The 18433-nt window shown below is 42.4% G+C and overlaps 1 protein-coding gene across 1 annotated transcript; it reads right to left on the bottom strand.

Moving 5' to 3' along the window:
• Window positions 1-676: 676 nt before the first annotated feature.
• Window positions 677-9790, bottom strand: pkn2a (protein kinase N2a). The gene is made up of 20 exons (XM_054596624.1): window positions 9636-9790; window positions 7254-7383; window positions 6965-7110; window positions 6493-6706; window positions 5634-5819; window positions 5293-5402; window positions 5008-5151; window positions 4754-4829; window positions 4304-4460; window positions 4076-4202; window positions 3668-3804; window positions 3347-3422; window positions 2808-2899; window positions 2536-2712; window positions 2331-2393; window positions 2169-2245; window positions 1837-1979; window positions 1542-1649; window positions 1245-1325; window positions 677-1161 (listed from the first exon to the last, which is right to left on the bottom strand). Exons 1-20 carry the CDS (start codon window positions 9747-9749, stop codon window positions 958-960), a joined length of 2562 nt encoding a protein of 853 aa, XP_054452599.1. The 5' UTR covers window positions 9750-9790; the 3' UTR covers window positions 677-957.
• Between the last annotated feature and the right edge of the window lie 8643 nt (window positions 9791-18433).

The raw sequence follows: 18433 nt of genomic DNA, 5'->3' as shown, positions 1-18433 counted from the left end.
AGGCCAACGAGCAGTTTTAATTATCATCTCATTTCCAACATTGGTGATGTTGATAATTTAACAGCTTCGGTTATTTAACACTGGATGGACTACTGTTTTATACTAAAGAGTAATATTATTATTATTATTATTATGATGTGGGTTCTTGTATGCAGACCTGGAAGCAAAGTGAGAAAAAAAAGTTTTAAAATTGACAAAGATTGGATCTCTAGACAAAAAGAAGCGCAGGGTGAAGACCTTTTCTTTGATTTCATATCAGGAAGCAGCAGTAGTAGTCAAGATGTCTGTGTAGTTGACCGCTCAGTGACGATGCTTTGATCACTTCAGATTCTCTGAACACCTGGCAGAAATGTCAAACTTTACAGTGAGATTAAATGTCCTTAAACTATGGCGAGGGCTTTGCGAATAAAGAAAGGAAAACACAAAAAAATAAAATATACGACTGAATATAATCTGTACAGATCAAAAAAAAAGAAAAAGAAAAAATGACGACAGTGACACTGAATAACATGATTGTGATGTTGCCGTCATCTCAGGAGTTCATATGAAAAACATTCTCAGTGGTCAGACAATGGACACGACAACAAAGTGTGCAGGAGGACAAAGCATTCCTCCTCGTTCACTCTCCAACAACAGAGTTTCATTTGTTTTCTTTTTCTTTAAAAAAAAAAAAAAAAAAAAAAAAAAAAAAAAAACTCTTCATGTGGATTAAAAAATAAGTGGGGGTCCTCTGGAGGCTTCTGGACTTTCTTCTCAATGGCACAGAGTTTTGCTCGGGGAGCCGCCGCGCTCGTTGCTCCTCCTCAACATTTTGTGGCGAGGACGAGGAAAGTTTTAAAAATGATGTGAGCTACAGTCATTGCTGTGTTGGTTGGTTCACAGTGTGTGTGTGTGTGTGTGTGTGTGTGTGTGTGTGTGTGTGTGTGTGTGTGTGTGTGTGTGTGTATAGATGGGAAGCTAACACCAGTCAGCGATGTAATCAAAGTCAGAGAACATGTTCTGCTCGTCGGAGTTCAGCGGTCGGGGTTCCCTGGGCGGGGTTAAGATCGGAGCCTCTGAGGTAAATTCATCGTCAAAGTTGCTGACGTCGTTGGTGCCCTCAATGGTCGGCACGAACGGCGGCTTCACCTTCTTAGCCAATAGTCCGTTCCAATCCATGTTCTGACAAGAAACAGAGAGGGTCACGTTAGAGGAGGGTTTTTTATTACAAAGTGGATCCTGCAAACGGTGTTTTGGTTTCTTACCCTGAAGAATAGATGTTTCTTAACTTCCTCTGCGTCCTTATCTCCTGCACCCAGTCGCCTTTCTGGATTCCTTCTCAAAAGCTGAGCACGAGGAGAAGCATATATTAAGTTAATATTGAACTGATACACTATCTGGGACTCACACTGGTCATTTACTGGATGAAATGGTCTCAAAATCTACACAGTGAAGGGTTTGTCTGGAAAAACAAGCAGAGTTTGCACTTTTTTGATTTTTCAGTTGTTTTGAATTCGATGACATAAGACCGATTCCCTCCTTCTCAGAGTATCAGTACACACCCTCCTCATGATGGAGATGGCCTCGGTCGAGAGGAATCGTGGGTAGCGGACTTCATCGTTGACGATGCTGTCAAACACCTCCTCCTCATCGTCGCCGGGGAAGGGCGACTGAAAAGAAAAAAAGATGTGTCAAAATAAAAAAGAAATAAAAGGAAGACGTGACAGCTGCTGCTGAATATGACTCACTGACGTGCAGCATGAATCAGATGGAATCACAATATGCAACAACACAAAGTTACATCAATTATAGATTATTAATCAAATTGAACATTTTAAAAAGGAAACAAGCACTCACCTCCCCAACCAGCATCTCAAAGATGAGGACGCCCAGCCCCCACCAGTCCACAGCGCGAGTGTACGACGTCTCAGTCAAAACCTCAGGAGCTAGAAACTCTGGCGTGCCACAAAACGTACTGGTGCGATCCTTGAAACCCATTCCTGAAAAGATTAAAATTAAAATTAAAATAAATAAATAAAAACACAGCTAACGTTTAAAAAACAAAACACTATCTCTCTTGTTTGGGAACATCCATAACTGATTCAGGGTGGCGATTTTCATTATGGTCTGGAGATCCTGTTTAATATTCATGTATAAACCCGTCAGTATAATGTGGTTCTCCATTTTACCTTCTTTGCAAAGCCCAAAGTCAGCAATCTTTACATAGCCCTCTGTATCCAGGAGCAGGTTATCCAGCTTCAAATCTCTGCAAAATAAATAAGATTTTTTGAGGACTTTATGGTCCTGACGGATGTGGGACTAAATTGAATGACTTCACACAAACTGCTTACCTGTACACAATCTTATGGTCATGTAAGAACTGTAATCCCAATACGACGCAGGCTGCGTAAAATCTGCACGGGAACAAAACAGCCGGTAGATTCGATTCAAAGATTTTGACTGTATTAGTAATATGTATTACACACTGAGAATTCCTATTGTCATGTTCCTACAAACAATCTACATACAGTCAGGTTTAGAGGTTTAGAGACTCACATGGCCCTGGGCTCGGAGAAAACATCGGCGTGGATGTGCATCATGAGGTCGCCTCCCGCTGCGTACTCCATGACAAAACAAACGTGCTCCTGCGTCTGGAAACACGCAAACAGGTTGACGAGGAACGGGTGGCGGACGCTGTTGACGGCTTCGAAAATCCTCTTCTCGCACATCAGACTGGCAAAGAGAGGAGGAGGAGGAGGAGGTGTGAGTGACAGCAGCGTTTCGAGGTGCAGCCCCAAGCCTGAGCGGGATCATTTAAATATATTTACCTGTCCACCTCGTCACGAGCCACAATGTCTCCTTTCTTCAGCGCTTTGATAGCGAACATCTCACCTGTGCTTTTATATTCTGCTAACAACACCTGAGGAGGAGGAGGAGGAGCAGAGGAAGAAGAGAACTTTAAAGGAACTGTAATTTAGCTTTCTGCCTGCTTTGTTCTAATGGACTAGAGCTGAAACAATTAGTGGATTAATCAATTTGTCAACTGACAGAAAATTAATCAGCAACTATTTTAGAATTTACAAATTGAGAGTAATATTTCAAGTAAAAATAACAAACATGACCCAGTTTCAGCTTCTGAAACATGAGGATTTCATGCTTTTCTTTTTTTATATTTGATGAATAAACCTAATTAGTGACTGTTGGCCACATAAAACAAGCAATTTACAGACACCATCGTCAACTAAAGGAAATCTTTACTTCTTTCTGGCATTTTTTAGATGATACGATCAAGCAGAAAAAAATGAGAAACGGATTAATTGATGATGAAAAGTTGCAGCTTGCTGTTGGATGATTAAATGAAACGTACTTTTCCAAAGTGACCACGTCCAAGGACCGCCACACATTTGAAGTCTTGGAGACTGAAGTGGAACTGCTCTTCTTCCCTGGAAAAGAATCATTGTTTATATTAGTATTCAAGGTGAATTAATGTGGACAGTTAAACTCTGAAGACTCAAAGCCAGGGGGCAGTGTTTACACCCATGTTAGAGCACGTCAGAACATTAGGACTCAGCAGATGTCAAAAAGTGTAACAACAAAAGCAATAATGGTGACAGACCCTTCTCAAATAAAATATCAAGATATTCCTCTCTTCATTTGAAATGTTCTTAAAGCTTTAAAAATGAACTACCTTATCTCCGGGTCTTTCTGGATGGCTATGAGCTCCAGGTCTGGATGCTGCATCTCCTGCTCCACCAATCCGTCCATTTTCGGATTCACCGCCATGCTGTTCCTCTTGTTCAAGAAGTCAAATGAGGCGAGTGCATCCTGCAGAGAGGGAACACAAAGCAGGAGGAGAGAAAAGTGAATAAATGTGTAAACCAGAAACTAGAAATAAACTAGAAATTATGAGGATTTATTTATTACAGGAAAATTATAGTTGCATCCGTTTGTCTTGATAGCCACGTGGCTACCAAAGCATTTTATTAGAAGACAGCGGTCGGAAATTGTGTATTGTTTAGCTCGTCCCACCATGAACTGACTTTATGAATGTGTCGCACATCAGTCAACAATACCAGTAATTCCTAGATCACTGTACCTGTTCTTCCTCCTTGTCCGGCAGCTTATCCTGCACCAGCGGTTCTCGGATGTCGTCGGGTGCTGGGTAGTGTTTGGTACCTGGGGTGGGCTCTTTGTCAAAGTCCAGCTTGGTCACCAGCGGGTCACTGTGAATCGCCAGAGGTGAATGACTGTTTTTTACACTTTTTTTTCACACTTTTTTATAGTTTTAGAGTCTGTGCATGTATGAATATGTGTGTTTTAGTACCTGCAGGGTGTGGGTGAACCAGGCAGGCTGCTGGACCCGGTCTCAGCTGCCTGCGGGCTGAAGGAGTTGGTGCTGACGGTCGGTATGGCTCTTCTCACCAGGCGGCCCCAGGTGGCGATGTTGATGTTCATCTGAGGGGCCCTCAGGAAGGTTTTACCTGATAACGAAGAGGCGAATGAGAATGGAGCAAAGAGGGGTTGACGATCGTAAAGGACAGTGAGAAACGGACGACAATAACAAGGAACACATGTAAATATTACAAAGTAATCTCTCCTTTTCCCTGGAAATTCTTGAAAGATGAATACTTTATTTAGTGAATCCAAGAACCAGAATATCAACACGATTAGCATAACCGTCCAAACATGTTTTAACAAATGTAGGTTTTCTATGTCTGAGAATCACAATAGAACACCTTGAATAAGAGTGAGGTAATGTTGACTGATGACTCACCTTGCTGCTTCGAGAAAATCTTCTTTTGTCTTTGCAACTTTGGTCGTCTCTCAATGACAGGATTGAAAAATGTCACCTGAACAAGAGAATTAAAAATTTAGACAACACAGAAAACTGGAACAACTGCATGGCCAGTAGGAAACACTCCCATCACACACGCACACGCACACACACACACACACACACACACACACACACACACACACACGCACACACACACACTAGTCGGTGTATGTATGCGAGTTTGTGAGCACCTCAGCAAACAGCATCCCCTGTGGCTCCAGGTACAGACACATCCCATGACGCTGGTTGTCCAGGAAGTCCTCCAGTCGCAGGAACTTGACAGCGCAGAGCGAACGCCAGTCACGCCAGTACACCGAGATCTCCAGCTCACGAGACTACAGGACAGAGCAACGCACGCACACATGTAAAACAGATGTAAAAAAAAAAAAACAACAACATACTGATTGTGTTGTTCAAACACAGCACTGAGTAAACAGCACAGATGAGGGTCTACGGCAGAAATGTGTGCTTGTTACCCGGTCCAGCTCCAATGTAAACTTCTGGTCCCAGGCCTGGTTACTGACCGACCTCCAGCTGGTTTGGCCGACTACCGTGTTGTCCAGCTTCAATACTGCGCTGATCTCATCTGAGGAGACATATACACACGTTATTAATTAAATACTGATGTATTAACATCAGTATATGCCCTGATCGTGACTGCAATTCAGTTGGTATTACAGAAGAAGTCATTTCTCTTAAAGCGTCCATTATGGTCCATCTGTGATTCATTTATTCTGCAGCTCAATGTAATTGCAGAACTACTTTTAAATCTTTTTATCAACACTTGCAGACGGTGTTTGAGGTCAGATCTACTCACTGGAGAGCTCCTCGCTCTTTGTCAGGTTCCGTGAGCTCACTCCGCGGTTTCGGTTGGCTCGGCTGATGAAGGATGAGCGCGTCTCGCTGGGACTCCAGCCGGGCAGCGGGACAGATGCAGCTTTGGAACGACCGGGGACGTTTTCCAGAAGGTCCTGACAGCCCATGAGCCTGACGTCTAACGTTCCTGGAAGTGAGGTGGGAAGATACACATTGATATAGCAAACAATCTGTCTTTTTCAAAGTTGTTCAGTTATCACATTATAAATGGTCAATGTATTTGAAAATGTTTTACAAATGTATCAGGTGAAGGTTTATTCTTTCCGTAATAATAACAACAGGAGACGAAGCAATGAGAAGCAGCCCGTATCTGTGTAAATCTACTAACTGCATGCTATCTAACACGTGGTATAAAATGGAAGCCCCCGAAAGAATTAATGGACATAGAAATGGAAAATGTCACTTTTTCATTAAAGTAATAAGAGGGAGACCTTCCCCAGAAAATCCTACTTAGTTCTCATGCTTTGTTGAGGTGTTTTTTTAATTTATTTGTATAGTATCAGAATTCATAGAAAATGATTCCTACATAAGACAGTTACAACCAGACAGCTTAGCAAGATTAACTAATGACGTATCTCGTTGTGCAACAAGCTCTTAACAGATACATCACATTGGTTGATTGTTGTTGTGTGGCTAAAGGAAGTATGCAATAAGAAACAAATTCCAACACCCACAATTAAATATTTTATTTTGTTTGGTGGTTAAGAAGAATAGTATGATGCTGGTTTAGTAAAAGTGTAAATGACCTAAAATGATCAAAGTTCTTCCAATAACCACGATTCCGTCTTTGGTCCAGTTACCTGTGAGTGCAGCCGGCTTAGTCACGGTGCTGTACTGGTTCTGCGTGGAGATGATGCTGGATCTGGGGCTGAGGACCGGTGAGGACAGCAGGGACAGCTCTTCCACGATGCTGCTGCTGCGAGGGTGGTTTTTAGGCAGCTCATTGAGGCGTTGCTCCAAGGAATACCGTAGGAGATCGAGCTTTTGACTGGACTCATTAAAACGAGCCTGGGCCTGGAGAGAGGAAGAAGGGAAGGATGTACAAAGGAAGCAAAGGAGGGTGGGATGAAAGGATAGAAAGAGATAGAAAAATGAATTACAAAGTCCATTCCACTTTAATAGAGCGGGTCAGTTTCTTTGAAAGCCATGAAAGTGCACTGCAGGTCTAAATCGATTAAAAATTGTATTCCTTCACGTTTTAAAATCGCCATGGAAGAAGATGTGAATTTTACATGGATGTAAACTCACACACATGCAAACACAAACATCTACCTCTGAATGTGCTCTCTTCTCTGTGACTTTTCCCGTGCCCAGGAGTTTCATGACGTTCTTGGCTCCCTCTGCCACGGCGGACTCTATCTTGGCGTGGTGACACAGCTCCTCCACCCGAAGGTCCAACGGGCTGATGATGGGCTTGTCTGGAGGACAAAGAAGGACATGATTCATTCATTTAGACGTAATTGTTCATAAGACCTTGTGTGCACTCAGAGGGGCATTTCTCATCAAAAGTCACGCAGTCCAATTCTAGAAATCGATCACCGAGTGCTCAACAAAGGCTCACCCATCACATCGTTGTTCTCGAAGCTCAGCTCGCTGGCCTGGCTGGCCTTGAGGATCTGCATCCTGATGAACTCTATCTTCGTCTTGCTGTCCTGAAGCATCTGCTGGGCGGTCGCTAGCAACTTACGATCCTATGAACAAAATTTGAAATTAAACGGTCTGTTGTTGGGGGAACAACACATATTGTTATACATTAATGTTTGAACGAAGGGTTTTAATGTTTTGTCTTCCCTAAAATAACTGGACATCAGGACTTTGTAGATGACCCTGATTTCACTCCATCCCTCACCACTTATTGTGTTGGCTGTTGTGAGCATGTAGCACAAACAGCCAGGACGCCGGTCCATGCCCTTAATAGGAGCCAAAGAACGAGTGACCACATGGAAAATCTTATTCCTCAAAAAAGAAAGTGGAATCTCATTGTGTGTTGTAGTTGCTGACCCACTGATATGTGCCATTACACACACAAACACACACACACAGAGTGAAGTAAGCAAACTCCACCCTGAATTCCTCTGAAGTTTAAATCCTGGTTGTTGACGGCGCCGACGCGCGCAGGAAAGACCTCTGTCCAGCAGGCATTTCCTCTCTGACATCAGGACAGGACTATTTCCAACTGGAAGGTGCCTCTGTCCGTCTGTCTGACCGGGGAGGTCACGCTGCTTTGTAAGCGACCTCCACCGGTCAGACAGAGGGAACTACTAGACAGTGGGGATCATGTGGCAGTTTTCAGTCCCGTTTACTGTTCTACAGTTTCACACTAAGGCTCTACAGGTACAACTCTTATCCAAACAATACTCACTTGAACACAAAGTCAGACAACTTTTGTGTTATTGAGCAAATTCAAGGAGTCACGTCTGGTTAAAATTAGATATGGCATTAACCCAAGTTAGACATCATCAAGTTCTCAAAATGTAATTCAAACCTGACTAGAATCTTTTTTTAAATAGTTCTTCTTAATTTAGAACTGCTCACATATTAGCACAAATTTCCACTACAGGACAGTTCCAGTCATGAGAGCATGGTGCGGATCTTGTTACATTTGGACAGAGCCAGGCTTTATATTCAATCTTCTCATCCATCTCTCACCAAGAAAGAGATTAAAAGTATGTCCCTGTGTCAAACTATTCCTTTAAAAGAATTCTCAAGCATGAAAAATGCAATCAACCGATGCTACATTACATAACACCTAACATATCAACAGAAACATATGATGAAGAGCAGAATTACATCACTGGCAAAGTGGAGACTCACTACTGAAACCCTACACTGTACCACACAGTCTACTACAAAGTGGCTTCAATTACCACAGGAGGCAAGATGAGTGTGTCTCAGTGCTCCAGCTGTTTTCTGTTCTGGTAACTTACAAACAGCTCCCAGCTAAATGATAGTTTTCCTCGTTCTGTGCATTAGAGGAGCCACAGAGAGCTTTGTGAACAAACAGCGGTGCATATGACACACAGCATGTGTCAGCACCTTCTTATGTTTCCTCCTCCCCTACAGCGAAGCTTTAAAACCTAACCCCAACATGGAACATCCTACCACCTGCAGAACGGTTGTCAAACTGAGAATGAGCCTCTAATAAAGACTAAATAAATAACTATTGTGATTACTGGCGGCGCATGTACAGGCTGCGGCCCGTAGCTCCCATGAATTTCGCTACATTTTTGTCTTTATTTGTTGGTTTGTTTGTTTATCACTTATGCTGTATGAAATAATACATTCATCAACTTCCTGAAAAGGAAGCGTGGGGATTGGTTTAAGTGCAGCAGACTTTGAGAACTACAATCGGGCAGCTGGTAAACTATATAACACGTAATAAAGTCTATTCATTTAAAACAATGGTTCCCAACTTGGGGGTCTGATGAGGACAGGGAAAGCATTTTACTTCAGACTTTCCTCTAGCTGGATGATTTCTTGTAATAACTATGTCAATGTGTTCCTTTATTATAAGGCCCTTGAAACAAATCAATTTAAACAAGAGGAAAGATATACAGTTTGAGGGGCGGGGCAGGCAAACTTTGGCACAGGACACAGAACTTGTGTTACAGTACATTTGTTAACTGTGACTTATATATTTTTACAACAGATTTGGACGATGATTTTACTATTTTTACCCTAATTTTCTCTCCCAAATAAGTTTGGCCAATGTTAGGGTTTGTTCCAAACCTTTATGATTGTCTGACTGCTCGTGTTTCTTTCCCAATTGTATTTTAATGATGTCACAATGCTGCCAAAAGTACTAAGTGAGTACAATGGTGATATGCCAAAACAATTTAACTGCAGAAGTAACACCAAACTTGAATTAAACTGTAATTCACCTCAACACACTGAACAACTGATGTGTCTGCTTTACAGTGAACCCTCTTCTGCTGGATCTTACCTTGGAGGGCCCGTTGGAGTACATCAGAATCATGTTCTCTGCACCCTGTTTCACCTTGAGCTCAATGTCATTTTGTCTTTTCAGGGCGGCCAGGCGGCTGCTGCTGGTGCACATTCTCGCCTCACTGTTTGGGGTGTCTGGGGTCAAAGGGCATTCTAGGTAAAGGCAAAGGAAAAGTACAAGTTATGACTTTATGTCACTCTGTGTCGGCTAACTGAGTTTGTCACAAATACACACTTACTGTAAATAGTATCTCAGCATGCATGTGCTATTTTTTGGCAACCATTTGGAAGTTTAAAAGTCCTGCAGCACTAACTTTGCTTACAAAAACACGAAGCAACTTCAGACACATTATGTATCCAGAAAGGTCTACTGTTTATAGATTGATATGGTTTGTTAACAAGACTCCAATTGACTCACTATCTTAACACAAACATAACTACACAAGCCAATAACTTTAAGATTTGGATCAGGAGTCTGACATAAAGTCAAATTTCAGTTGATAAAAAGGTGTCAGAGTGAGACTTTCAATCCATTATGTTGAGACAAAAGATTAAAACATGTGATTACAACAAATCTAAGGTGAACCCAGCACACCCAAATATTCAGTTGGATTTGTTTTGATCACTGCCAATTCAAACCGATTTTCTGTCATCTCATTGGCCCTCAGCAGCAGAGGGAAACCCTGCAATCATCTCTATTCTGAGTAACTGAAAAAAGACAAGTTAGAACTTGCAGACTACTACCAATACTACATTACTTCATATGCTAATGTGGTGTAATCACTTATGCAATGATATATCTGAAGCAATGTCAATTTCAAACTTGGTTTTTACATTTTGTCCAGACTATAACAACACCAGAGCTACTGGGCCGATATCTATTTAGGCTTTTGAGTATCTCAAGCATTCACACATACACGACGTAGACACGGAAAGTGATAACAAAAAGAAGTATCTTCTATCCCCATAGCTGGACCACAGTTTTGCCGATGAGCTCACTGTTGTGTAGTGTTTTTTGGTCATGTCTGGACACGAAAGGTGTCGAGAAAACCCCTCCCCAGGCTGATCACTGCAGCGCCGAGCGAAAACACTTTCACACACACGAGTGAGGTGGGCAAGAAAACCTGCCTGACTTCTCCTGACTTGACTTGCAGGTTCAGTTTCAGTTTTTATGGCGTCACGAGTCAACTGCTCTTAGAAAGGACCCAAAGAGAACACGCCACACTCAGAACACAAACAATGCAATTTTCTCACTAGGACCTTATAAATAGTAGAACACCTATGTATATAACTGAAAGTTATTAAGCTCGATTCTCTTCTTTTTGAAAAACAAGTCAAATGACAAAGATCAAGGCAGACATATAAATTAAAATTCTGATTTCCCTGAAGGAGTCTATCTGAACAGTGTTAACTAAAATAACAGCAGTGAGGAAAATAATTTCTTCTGGAAGAACCTGCCAAACACAGATAACAATAACCAGCAGGCGGGTCTGTGATTCATTAATTCTGAATGTTTCATCAAAACAGTGTCTAAGTATTCCTTTGAACACCTGCGGGATATGGGCAAAAAGGAAGCATGTGACTCTTTAAACGGAAAGCCTAAATGACTCATCTAATGACCCTTAATAAGCTGAGAAGACATCAGTGCTGAGGTTTCGTTGCAGGAGGGGAAGATCTTAGCCTTCCCGGGGCAACACTTTCTCACACACACACACACACACACACACACACACACACACACACACACACACACACACACACACACACACACACACACACACACACACACACACACACACACACACACACACACACACACACACACACACACACACACACACACACACACACACACACACACACACACACACAGACAGACACACAGGAGGCAGGGCTAGAGGGGAAAAACAGAGTGGGTACTTGTTGTTTCTCAGCCAAACCACACACGTGTAGAAAAGCCTGTAGAGCAAGGTGAGAATTTAACAAGGACTTGGGGCAAAACAAACTTTACCGTTCGTAGAATCCACATTTCATAGTCAAGAGTCTGTAGCGGCACAGTGATTACATTATGTCAAAGTCACCAGAGAGTTGTTTGTGATAAAGACGAAGTCATGCTGAGAAACACATGTGCGAAAGTGAAGCGTGTGTCATCATGCTAACGTGCCGGGCTTTCCTCTCTGCGTGAAGGGGGTGTGGTTTGGTCAAGGTCTCGTCGAGCCAAGAATTCAAAAGGACCCCCCCCCGCTCCCCGCTCCCCTCCGCCCCTCTTTCTCAACAGTTCAGCCCACGCTGGGCTGCAGGACGAGATACTGAGCTACTGAATAGCTGCAGGGCTGATGTCACTGCTGGACAGCTGACAAGGGGAACCCTCCCTCAGATTAACCCCATCTGTATCTGGTGAGAAGGCAACTACAATTACATCATGGTTTGGAGAGCTGGACCTAAAACTGGCAGGGGTGTGTTTTAGTCATTTGAGAGGTGATATTATAACTGGCAGGAAAACAGACTGGACTTGTATTCAGGGATATGGATGCAATACCAATACCTGGGCTTTGGGTCTCGGCCGACCACGAGTACCGATCAAATACCATTAAATGAATAAGCTGTTAACCTCACTGTGCGGAAGAGACTTGGATCCTCCTCCTATGAGTAAGGCAACATTAGGCTTGACCCAAACATTGATTTCCTTACTATGTGAGGAAATCATTCATAAATGTAGATTTACTAAATTGTTATTCATTATTAAATTGTACACCAACAACTTTGTATAAAATATTCAAAACTTGAACCAAAACTACAGTAGAACTGAATTGAATAGATCAGCCCCATTGTCACGATACCCGATCAAGCTTGTTGAGTAAGTATTGCCCAATATCTGATCTGGCATCCATATTCAGGGAGAGTAAACCGCAGATTTTGGGGAAACTCTCTTTATGAGTGAGATCATATGTGACAGAGGGACCTGACTGGTGACCCTGCGTCAGAGCTGCTGCTGCTGCTGCTGCTGCTCTCAGACAGCAGATGAGAGCGAGTCGGTCCATTTCTGGCCTCAGCTGAGTGGCGGAGAATAACCAGAACCCCCCTCAACTTTCTCCTGGAACAAAAACACATTCTGGAGAGGCAGAGCAACTCCTTCCTACTACTTCAGGAGACAAGCGCTGTCTCTTGCAGATTTTTCTGAGTTGAATGCATCTCATCAAGTCTGTGTCTCATGACCGTGGAGCCGAGCTGCCCTCGGTCGCTCTCCATCATTTTTTTGCGATAGCCAGCGACATTCCGCTGGCGTCGCGTCACTTGAAAAAAGAAAACCCTCGTTCATCAGATTGAGAGTCAGCGAGTCAGGCTAAATTTGTTCCCACTTAAGATAACCATTTACCAAGATGACCTCCCTTCCCTCCCCCCTCCTCCTCCTCCTCCTCATCATCTACTTCCTAATGTCAACTGAACCGGGGGGATGTGATGGTCACAGGCAGACAAATACCATTCCTTCTCTTCCTGAATTCACCCAGACACTTGCCACCAACAAATGCTGTATAAGGCCACCGCTGTAACAAAACTACATTATGCTGCACGTAACTCACTACAAATTCCATTGTTGTCGACAAATGCACAGGAGCAGGCTTTCAACAGCCTCGGAGGGGAACAATCGACAGCTCGTTGTAACTGTTGGTGGAATGTGGAATGCAACAATGTCAGCCACTGGAGAGTGAGTCACCTCCAAACACTCAATGTGCTCTGTGTGTTCGTATAGGTGTTATTCTGACACGGGACTGACAAAATTGTTTACTCAGCGATACTCTGGTTTTTACAATAAATCAGTATCTGGGAGAGAACGATAAAGAGATGATGACAATATTTAGAAGAGAAGTTACTGCTTGGTGACATGACACCTGGACAAAAAGGCCAAATAAACGTATGGCTCCGACTGAATCTCTCTTTACAATAGAAAGAAAGCCATCACACAGAAACGGCAATTGTCAATCAAATAAACTGTAATAACCCGCTCATTATGATTGAAAAGAACTTCTTAAATAAAATTGCAAAAATAAAGAAATGCAAAAACTGTATTTGAGCTTCAATTTGAGCAACAAGTAACTAACCCTTCTAACCCTAATCCAATGCTTAGACACAAGGAATACAGAGCTGATGTAAAAGAGCACAACTATAATAATGATACATTTGTATAGAAGTGATGTATAGTATAGCATTAACTTATGTCAACTGCCCTTACTACTTGGTCAATGTTTACTAAATCCTCTGGGGCTACTTTGCTGTAATGTTTCTGTTGTTACCTAGCAGTTCTTCAGGGTCTTTGACCACAATGTGGGCGTTGAGCTCTTGCAGCTCCTGGTGAAGCTCCTCAACCTTCTTGTTAGATTTTTTCAGCATGTTGTCAACATAAGCCAGGCTCTTCTTGTCTGTGGTGACCTGAGGAGAGCAGAGTGGAGGGGAGTTGAGAGAATGAGACAATTTATCGAATAGCAAAGATTTAAAAGGGAAACTTCAATAAGAACGTCAGTTTACTAGTAATGGGTTTACTTCTCAGACGATGAAAACAGTTCTAATATGTCTTTTGATTTTGACTTTGATCCGTCTCTTTTTTACGCAATTTTTATGGAATTAAATGCCAGAAATCGTACACCTTTGAGAGAAAGACTCTCCGCAACATATTCAGTGATTTTACCTTTCGGAGGTTCTCGGCACCTTCTTTGATCTTCAGCTCCTTGCGGATCTCGCGTCGGATCTGCTCCTTGATCTCGTCCAGCTTCTGCTGAACCATGGTGTCGGACAGGTCCAGGTTGTGTCCCAGACCCAGTCGCTCCGCCACCAGCTGGCCCCTGGCATCCCCCTGAAGGAGGACAGTAGAGGAGGATAAGAAGATGTGGAATGTATTTCAGAGGAGGTCAGCAAGGGAGGAAGAGGCAAACGGGATAATAGAGAAAGAGGAGAGGACATGCAGAGGTCAGTGACTCAGTCAACAAGAAGACTGGCATTATTTAAGCAGCAACTAACCAACATGACTTATCAATATAAACAGAAAGCAGCACCAACTTCCAATACTTCAAAACAGCTGAGGCTTTTACCCCATAGAAAAAATGCATTTCCGTTTTGTTACAAGTGCCAGCTCATGACAGCAGTAAGGAAGCGATAAAAACAGAGCAGGAGCTCCAGAGACAGTTTCATCCAGCAGTCACTGAGTTTCTAATAATAACCACCAACATTTTTTGTGAAATACTAGTGTTATGATCATGAGCATTAGGTGATCAGTGATAATTTCATAGTTACAAGAAGAACTTATTTCAAATAAATGAAGTTTTAACACCTTAAATGCACTGACGAGATGTTCTGTTCGAACATGAGATTCATAGATTCAACACTAGCAGCCCAACCGGAGTATTGTGAAGTCAACCCAGTGTGGTGGTGTGTTTTGAACTTGAGCTAACCTCTGCACGCCGTGTTTTCCCTGCTGCCGTCAGTCACCATTTACTTGCATCCTTAAAGCCCTCACCTTAACTATAGAAGGGGATTAGAAGTCACCTCCTGAATGGCTTCAGCTTAAAAGTTCACCATGAATGCAGTGGTGCACCAGTTAGGATGTTGATCACAGAATACGCCTGATATTATCTGCAGACTGTGAAACATCCGTTTATTCCGTTTGATAACACAGCTCATTAATTAAATTCTGTGGCTCAAAAATATGTTGCCAGATAATTTAACCTTTTAATTGAGTTACATGGTTTCTACTATGAAACCACAACATTTCAACCTATGAGTCATCGTAGCTCAAACTATTTACAAAGCAAAATATAAACCCTGCCCTCACTGTGGTACCGTACTAATCATTTCTAATTAGTTATAAAATGCATACACTTTGTTATTCAACATCTGTGACCTTTGCGATTTTGGAAAAATTGATCAGTTTAAAGCCCAATTACTCAATAAAACTTGTTCAGACAACAAAATCAACAGGCACAATGAAAAGGTCATCCATAACTCGCTTGAAGCTTTTAAAACTTTACTATAATAAGAAACATTAGAAAACAGTCAAACTTAAATTAGATATTTATACTTGCTGCAATTAGCTTCAATTTAGTGTGCTACTGTTAAAAGTACAATTGCCTGAGGTGCGGATGGTAAAAACATGGATCAAGTCAACCAGACATAGCATCTAAGTTATCTTTCTGCCTTACCTGAGCTTCATCGGTTTCAGCTAACTCCATATCTAGATCAGTCGAACCAACCCGTCCTCGCATGTTTTGCTGACCGGCACCAATTATCATTACATCACCTCCACTGAAGTTCTGTTAGGTGAAATGATATCCCTCCTCCACAAAGGTTAGGCTACACGATACACAGGCTCAGTCCAAACCCACACTCGTTCACTCCGCTGGTATCCAATTTTCTACGGCTCTCTCTCATCCCGCTCTCTCTTATTCACACAGACCGTTGACATCAACAGGGAGGATAAACCGTCTGAGCAGCGACAGCCAAATCCCTCTTAGCTTCTAACTCGGTGAGGTCAGAGCAGTCCAGAATGGGACCTAATCTCACTCCAGGGAGAGGACTGTGTCTAAAATTAACCAAAGTTAAAAACACAACACTGGCTGCCCATTGTGGCCTCCCCCTGGAAAGCAACTTGTGTGGAGGAGGAGAGGAGGAGAAGCTGTGAAGCGACACCCCACAACTGTAAGAAAGGTTCACAACACAGTAAGGAGTGCTGTTCAAGTCTCAGTGTAGATGATGGTGAACTATTATTACTAAAGACACAAACCAGTAAAGCACCATACAGACCAGTCTGTTATCCATGCTATTACCTGTTCAAAGAAAATGGAAGGTCGTCCCCCCCCCACACACACACACACTCTCCTCTATAGGTGCTCAATTCAGAGGAAACTATATTTCACATATCCTGGACCTGAGGCTGCTTGATGACTCGTAGGTAAAATGGAGGTCACAACTCCTGGATGTGGAAGAATAGTGCGTGAGGGGGAAAAAGCAGCTCTCTTCGTCGGCTCACTACCCTGCAAAACTTGTTTGCACTGTAGCTGTGTTTGCCCAACGCGGTACGAGGACAACACGAGGACACCCTAAGAGCCTATTTTACTGCGCAACAATGCAAGGAAATCCACGAAAGGCCGATCAGATAAGGTGGAAATAAATCAGCTAGTAGACCCACAGGGTCTGCGTTTACATTTGAGATCAAACAAAGAAACTACAGCTGAAGAAGGAGAGAAGGAGCTTATTTGCATGAGTGGTTTCACCTCTTGTTTCTCTATAACTGCACTACTTCCTTGAGTTGCTCTTTTACCTGTATGGCCCTTATCATTTCTTACAGCTTGAATGCATTGCCTTGTCACAGGAATGACGCCACACAGGGAACTCCAGACTTATTAGGTTCAAAGGCGAGTGAAGCTGGAATCATAAGCAAATGTTTCCACCCATAGCACAATGCAAACACTTTGTGATGGATGGAGGGAGCTTGTTCTTGTCAGTGTGGCTCTGCTTGCTGCTCTGTGGATTGTTAAAGGCTCGCAACGAATGAAAAGACTTCATGCTGTGTTTAATATTACAAAAATTAAAGAGGGGCTTAATTTTTTTAGGTCACTAAAATAGAGATTATTCATCTCCACAAAATAAAAACAATAAGCCCTAGCTAAGAACTGCATGATACAATTATAAACCTTTTGAACTTGTCAGAAAGCTCTTTTAGTGCCCTAGACATGAAAGGAAACGGTGAGGTAAAAGCAAACATTAGGTCTGAGCCTCAAGTGTAAGCAGGTTAGCTTGCTCTTTAAGCCTGAAAGCTCCAAGTCCAACAACAAGAGCTCCATTCAGACAATAGGACAATGGAAAAGTTGAGGCCACTTTCCAGGCTCGTGCTTAAAAAGCCAAGCCCTCGCCATGTCTGCATGAGGCCTATCTCAACCTACAACCTGACACCCGGCTGTCTTACCCCCACAGCTGGCTGAGGAGTATTGGCCACAGACTGGTGCTCTGCTGCTACCAGAAATAGCAACCCGGGCTAATAAACACGGATCCTACAAACGCAGCCTTCACACAAGCCTTCGACATCTCCCATGTCAAGTCAAACTGTAGGTAATGTCTTGCACTTCAGGTCAATGTTAATCGTCATTTCTGAGCAGGACAGACAGTAGATTTATTGTATGTCCAGAAAACCGACGCTGCAATGTCACAAAGGAGAACGAGCCATAACTACACTGAAGCACCTGTTTCTCTGCAGACTGGTTCCACTCCATATAAACCACCATGGTGATATTTGTTAAAGTTTAGCTGGCTTGTACGACCTCACCTAAACGTATATATATATATATTTTAATAGAGAAAGAATGACTTTCAGATGTAATCTTTAAGTCCAAATATGCAAAATGCACCAACAGTCGCATTTAGTAATACAACATAGGGCTGGGCTTGTGTTATTGTTATTTATTATCTGTAACTGGTAAAAAAAAACATAAATCTAACATCCAAACATTGAGCCATCTGAAACAGACTAGTTTAACTTTCCACTTCCATCCAGTCAAAAAGGATAGGGGTCAACTACACATAAATTATGTTTTTGAGCATAGGAAATTCCAATCTCTGCCGATTCATACTATAAATGCTAAATGTAATATTCCTCTATTCATTGAATAGTATTTGCATCTGTTTTTTAAAAGAAATATACTTCCTCTTTTTGCACCTAAATTGAGATAAACATAAATATATACACTGCTGCAGAAAAGTTTGGGATCACCCGTTATGTGGATATTTTTCTTCTTTCCTTCAATAATGACT

The sequence above is a fragment of the Anoplopoma fimbria genome, chromosome 3, assembly GCF_027596085.1.
Source record: "Anoplopoma fimbria isolate UVic2021 breed Golden Eagle Sablefish chromosome 3, Afim_UVic_2022, whole genome shotgun sequence".
Lineage (NCBI taxonomy): Eukaryota > Metazoa > Chordata > Actinopteri > Perciformes > Anoplopomatidae > Anoplopoma > Anoplopoma fimbria.
This window is presented reverse-complemented; position numbering and strand designations above follow the sequence as displayed.